At 35.6% G+C, this 7135-nt stretch overlaps 1 protein-coding gene across 1 annotated transcript; it reads right to left on the bottom strand.

Moving 5' to 3' along the window:
• Positions 1-4458: 4458 nt before the first annotated feature.
• LOC21408648 (berberine bridge enzyme-like 19) lies at positions 4459-6332 on the bottom strand. The gene has a single exon (XM_010100231.2). The coding sequence runs from the start codon at positions 6301-6303 to the stop codon at positions 4690-4692; it is 1614 nt and encodes a 537-aa protein (XP_010098533.1). The 5' UTR covers positions 6304-6332; the 3' UTR covers positions 4459-4689.
• Between the last annotated feature and the right edge of the window lie 803 nt (positions 6333-7135).

Below are 7135 nucleotides of genomic sequence, written 5' to 3'. Positions count from 1 at the left end.
TACTTGGCGCGCGCTGGCTGCGCTCTGCGCGCATGCTGGTTGCGCGCTGGGCGCGCTTTGTGCGTGCGCTGGGCGCGCGATGGTCGCTCGTTGGGCGCGCGTTAGGCTGCTTTCTGGGCATGTCTGGCCAGATTTGGGGTTATTTCTAGGCAGCTTCAAACTTGATCTTCTGGGCTTCCTTTTGATTCAAAATCAAAACCCTAATTCTACCCAAATCCTAGAATTATAATAATTCTAATCCCGAATAAAATTACAAATAATTTAATTTGAACGAATTTAATGCAATCCATGGAACCATATAATTAACGACCAAATCCATCATCCATACATTCATCATCATGAATCAAATATAAACATCCATAAATGCAAGTGCCTACCCATCACATACATACATAATTAAATATCACATATTTAATATATTAATTTTAATTATCAAATAATTGGAGGATAAATTAATATAGTCTATAGACCGCTCTGATACCAATTGTTGGTTACCGAATCGAATTCGGATGCAGAAGCGTGGGGAAGGTGGATCGTGTATAACAAAAATTTTCACAAAACCTTTGAAATACTTTATAGATTATATTAATTTATGCACGAATAAATTAATCACATTAATTTATTTATTAAGAAGTCAATTACGAATAATACATGGCGGCCGATTAGGATGATAACTTGAGTTCTTTGACATCGAACAATCCTTGCTCTAAAACTTTGTGTTTAGAAAACCAATGTCTTCCACATCAATTCCTAGAATCTACGAAGACGTGTGTGTGGGCACACCTGAGACAAAACGGGTTAGAATAAACACTTAAATTTCCACAAACACCAACGCATGCACGATGTGAAATTTTTGGAGAAAAATTTTTCCTTCTCACTCTAAGAATTTCGGCCAGCCTCTGTAATAAGGGAAAAAATTATTTCAAAAATTGTCTCGCGCAATTTTCTATCATTCTCTTATTTATAGAGTATAAGTCAAACTTCTAAAAGGAATCCAATCTCTATCTCTAAGATAAAGCTTGTTAATTATCTCCTATTTGAATTTGAAACAAAATCTCACATTCCCTTATCCTTAGTGTGGCCGGCCACCTTAGAGAATTCTCATCCCTATGTGGCGCTAATTTGCAGATAGGGAAGGAAGAGAAAATCATCCTTTATCCTGTAGTCCAATTTTGACTCAAATTCCAATTTAAGTCAAACTTAAATTAATTTGAATTCTAAATTGAACAACTTATCAAATAAGTTTAAATGGATAAATCTAGATGTATGTTCAAATTTAAATTTAAATAATCACATTATTTAAATAATAATTAATTCTCAATTAATTATTTTCGAGTGTTTAATTTTAGAATTCCGTAATTCTAAAATTCCCATTTTGCCTTTTGTGTCTGGTAGAATTACTAGGACGACGCGGGGACTAATGGACCTATAATCCCGAGCTCCAATAAAATTAATAATCAATTAAACACTTTAATTAATTAATTAATTCTATTAATTCCAATAGTTACTCCACTATAAACTTAGAATTGCACTCTCGAAATTATAGATCTAATTATATCTTTATCCTTGAGTACCATTGATTCTCTAATGGACAGTGATTCATAAAACACATTCATGAATCGGAGCTCCTACTGGTCCAAGTACCGAATCAACCCTCAAGAGAATTATTTATCTACTTCTTTCTCAAGAAGGAATGGATTCCATCTCGTATAATAACATTTCCGGCTACCTACTTCATCATGTCTCCAAAATACAAGGAATAGGATTCAGGATATCAGAATCCGTACTGAGTAAATCAAAAGACACAAATCCATAAATAGGAGTCTGTTAAGAACTCAGGATTAAGATCAGTCTATATATGACTATCGGTAGACTCAATTAGAATTTCTATACTTAATGGAAATTATTAGAAATTCATATTATGTCTATGTCCTTGTTCCACATAATCTCATTATGCGAAATACACTCATTCAATATCTCACCATATTAACAGTGCGGATAACACCATCTCATTCTAAATGGGAATGACATGTATTAATAATGTTTTAATTAAATATTCTGAACTTTAATTAAATTCATTATGAACATTATTTTTTGATTATTATTCTTAAACATTATCCTCTCGTATATAACACTTATATACAATATTTAAGGTCACATAAATAATCATGAAATTTTCATTGATATTCATAAAATATTCATAAATATATGCACATAAAATAATGAATAAACTCTTTTATTAAATAAATAATAAATATCATATTACATCTTATACTTCTAGGACACCATTCTCAACAACTTTAACAAAGGTAAAACCGACAAGAGGAAGATTGTGTAATTATATGAATTACATTAGACTTTAATATCCCAAATTCGTTGTATAAAATTCTAACGGTAATGCCATGTGTAAAATTAGACAATTTTCCTCTCAGTTTGTATGTAGACAATGTGCTTACTTTCGGCATTCTGGAAGAAAGGCCCCGCCGACAAAATGCCAGGATTTTGAATAAAATATCTCCTTTTACAAGGTCAAAGGTTCAAGAGTTGTGAGGAGGAGAAGATGTTATAGAAGATACCTTTAAATAATATCAAGGAATTATGCGAGTGTTTTTATAGATCAAGTTACATACATAGTATTGATACGTATTGTGTGATTTTCAAAACAATGAAAAGTCAGTAATCAGGCAGCTTTTCACTATATATATGGATAATGGAACAGATTTTGAACGAGTAAAAGACATGTGTACGTTTGGTTCAAATTTAAAATTATTTTTGATTTTTGAATCATAATTTTGATTTATAAGTTTTTTTTTTTTAAAAATACTATAATAAATTATAAATCATAATTCAAACCATAATACGAATTTTTAAACACTGCAGTAGTTGGTGGCCTCAGGCCTCATATTGTGGTTATCAATAAGTACTTTTTTCTACATGATCGACATGGACCAGCAATGCAAAAGAAATGGCTTTATCTAAAAGAAGCCGCCCACAAACAGTATTATGAATTTCTAATTTAGTGACGACACTAAAGAGTATATCTTCAGCGACAACAATATTCCCGGCTAAAAAGTTCATATTATTTGATGATGTGGCATGATTAGATTCAATAATGATTTATTTTTTATTTAATCATTTTTACATCATTGATAGATGAATATCGGCATGATTTTTCTTTAGTTTTTATATCATTGTCTTTTTTTTTTTTTAAGATTTAAATTGAAACGGAGACATAAAATTTACAGACTGATATAGCTAAATTTGTTGTATGGGTTTTTTCAAGAGGCAAATGGATTTAGCTAAAAGCTCAAACCCAACAAACTCCACCTGACCCCAAGTCACCAAAAAGAGTTTCCAGTGCAGATGCCACATGGGTGAAGAGGCAACCGCCAACCGCTAAACCAAGAAGGAAGGGTAAAAATCAGATTGGGAAGCTGCAATTAGTAATTTATTTATTAATTTATTAAATAAATGATTCGTCGTATTAATTTTATTTTATGCAATTCACCGTTTTATTCTGTGATGAGGTAAATTTTTTGAGAGTTCTTGTTAACGAATTTTCACCATCAATAATTAGTACTTGAAAGGAGAGTTTGAACCTCTAATGTGTTTAGTATGAGAATTTGTGCCATGGTTTGAATCATGATTCGTGACTCGCTATAATATTTTTTTTTACAAAAAATACACGTAAATCGAAAATAATTCTGAATCCGTGAACTAAACGTCATTGATCGAAAAATTCAGCAAAAATGAAAAACGCATCGAAAAGCAAGACTATAACAATGGTGGGAAAATGCATCAGAATCAACACGTCTATGGAAGGGGACCATCTAAGGTCACTAGACCAGTTGCTCTCGGTAGAAGACCATCCCGCACTATGGCACTTGAACAACAATGTGGGCCGTGACGGAGATGGTTCATAACATGGCCATCGCCTTGGATGGATTGGAGAGAAGAAATACACAAAATAATGACTGATAAGGTAATGAATCGACAGACCATGGGAAGGCCGACAGCCGGGAATCAACGTTATCATAATAGTTCCATGAGATACACGAATTAATAGTTCCATGAGATACAATCAGTCGAGGCATACACGAACAAATAGTTCCATGAGATGCACGAATTCCAATTTCCAAGCATATAGTGATTGAGGAAATCAATATTTTAGAGGACATTTATGTAATTACATTATTTCAAGTGTGTTTTGAACAATTTTATATAGTTCAAGGGATGAAATCAATCTTTTTAAAATCCGTAACATGTTGAAACAAAAAAAAAAAAAATTAGATTGTTGTTATGAAAATAATCCAACAAAATTAAAATTTTTATAATTTTCCCGCTACATTGCACAATTTTTATAAATAAAATTAAAAATAAAGAAAAATACTTGATGGTACCAGCAATAATGTTAGACACTACAACTTAAAGAAAATTGATATTTTTATCGTTCACATACTATAAAATTCATTTTATATTAGTGTGTGGTGTCGATCACCATCTCTATCCCTTAGTATTGTTGAAAAACAAAAGGCAAAGAACTACAACTGACTTCTGAAGTTAGGAATGCACGAATGATTTCCCATGCAAAAATATAGGAGCATAATTTTTTTTCACTCCACGTTTAGTTGTGCATTAAGTCAATGTAGTTGCTACTTGCTATATAGTTTATTCAAAAAAGAAAAAACCTTATGCCTTGTTTGGTAAAGTCGGGATACTCTGTTCACTCTTGAAGAAGTTCTCCGGGTCAACCGCAGTCTTCACCTTCACCAATCTATCAAAATTTGCAGCACCAAAGTATCTGACCCCATACACCTTCCCTTCTTCATAGCTATTTGGCCCAAAGTGATTCACACCAATGTCAATGTCCCTATAATTCAAGAAAGCACTTCTTGGATTTTTCGACACAAATGGAGTCATGTAACTGAAAAGCCTTCTTATCTGCGTAGTAAAATTATTGTCGGCTTCAGGCCCTGGTTCTTTCCAACTGATCGAGTACTGAATCTTGAACAGATTCCCGGCTCGGTGCGGAAACGGCGTCGCGGATTCAGGGACTTGATTCATTCTACCTCCGTAAGGATTGAACACCAATCCGACTTTGCCCAATTCCATCATCTTCTTCCAAATCCATTCCAACCCATCTTTGGAAATCGGATTCTGAACGTAATCCGATTTCCTCGTACCAAAAATCGCCGAGTTCGGATCCCGGTCGAGCAACGCATCAGGGGATGTTCCATTGTCGTAATTTGCCCACCACAGAACAGAGTCGATCCAGCTCAGCTCCGTGCAGTTCTCCTTTTTCAATCCCAAAAGCGGGAAATCTTTCGCCAAAAACGACACCAATTCGTCTGCTTTTCCTAGATAGAGGGCATTGATCGTCACTCTCACCGTCTTCTGACCTTTGCTTGCTTTGGAAGTAACCGGTTGAATAAGCATTCTCATAAAGAGCCCGTCGTTCGTCGTCGGTGCGGCTTGTTGCCACTGGTAAACGAAGTCGGTCATCTTGTCGTTCACGTTGTCTAAAGTCCTCTGTGCCTTGAAAACGGTCACGATATCCGGCACGGGAACGAGCTTCAATTTGTAGGCCAAAATGACACCGAAACTCGCTCCACCACCTCCTCTAATTGCCCAAAAAAGATCTTCCCCCATTGCTTTTCTATCAAGAACATTCCCTTTTGCGTCAACGATCTTTGCGTCGACGACATGATCGACAGCTAAACCGTACTTTCTTATCATGTTCCCGTACCCACCGCCACTGAGATGCCCTCCTGCGCCGACAGTTGGACAAACTCCGGCAGGGAAGCCTAGGGCCTTGCTCTTCTTCCAAATGTTGTGGTAGAGTTCTCCAAGAGTCGCACCGGTCTGAATCCAAGCCGACTGGTCGGCTAGGTCGACCGTGACCGAGCGGAGATTGAACATGTCAATGATGACAAAAGGGACACCGGAGGTGTAGGAGAGTCCGGCATAGTCGTGCCCGCCGCTTCGTGTTTTTATCCGCAGGCCTAGGGTTTTTGCGCATAATACCGTCGCCGAAATGTGGCTTTCCGTCGTCGGAGTAATAATGAGGAGAGGCTTATTGGTAGATGTGGTGTTGAACCTGGCATTTCGGATGTAGGCTCGGAGAACCGAGGTGTAAGAAGGGTTAGTTTGGGAATAAATTATGCTTGAGAGTTGAGATGGTAGGGCCTTTGTGTTTCTTTGCATACATTGGAGGAATGTGTTGTATGTAGAATCCGAAGCGGCGGCGAATGAAGAAGAAGCCGAGACATGAAGAAGAAGGGAAAGAAAAGCTAAGGGAATCATCTTTTGGGCAAGAGAGGGATGAGAAGATGAAGGTGAGGATTTGTTTTCTCTCATTTGATTACATATTTATTCCCTTTGTTTTTTCGGTTTTTTTAGAAAGTTTTGTCACAGTAGATTTACATGTTCCATAAATAGTAAATGGCTATTTTTCCTTTTCTTTTTTTGGCTTGATATTAAACTCTAGAAGGAAAGGGAACGTTTTTAAGCCTTTCATTTAAAACCGCCTTTGGAAAATTCTAATTCTAATTCTAATGGTAAGAAAAAGTGTAAAAAAGGGGAAGAAGAATTTCTCAAAAAAGGGCAAGAAGGGCCGTAATTTTTAGTAGATTGGGGAAGTCAGCGGTAATCATGTTGGAAAAATCTTTTTCGCAAATCATGTTGGAAAAATCTTTTTCGCATTGTGTACATCGCCCGAAAATCACGGAGAAGGATATTTTTACGTCTTTATTGTTCTAACTTCTAAACGGGTAATTAATTGGCTGATTATTATTTTAGTAAATATTTATTTCATTATTTTGACTCTGTTCATTTTCGCTTCACCAAATTAATTATATAATAAAAGAAAGCAAATCTCATAATATTAGCTCTTTGCTTTTTTTTTTTTTTTTTTTTTAGGTTCATAATATTAGGTGTTCGACAACAACTCTTTGTCACGAATTGGGCTGACGTGTAAGTTTTGATTCTTAATGACAAGCCGCTGCTGCTAGAGACAGAAAATGCATCATAACAATTGCATGACATTCATAAAATTCAGAAAACTCCCTTCTTAGAAAGAAAAGAACCCCATCACTGGTTCTCCGTTCACTTCTTCAAATTTCTGGCGATCATGTGG

Source organism: Morus notabilis, unplaced genomic scaffold, assembly GCF_000414095.1.
Source record: "Morus notabilis unplaced genomic scaffold, ASM41409v2 Scaffold276, whole genome shotgun sequence".
Classification (NCBI taxonomy): domain Eukaryota; kingdom Viridiplantae; phylum Streptophyta; class Magnoliopsida; order Rosales; family Moraceae; genus Morus; species Morus notabilis.
The sequence above is the reverse complement of the archived record's forward strand: the minus strand, read 5'-3'. Positions and strand labels throughout refer to the sequence as shown.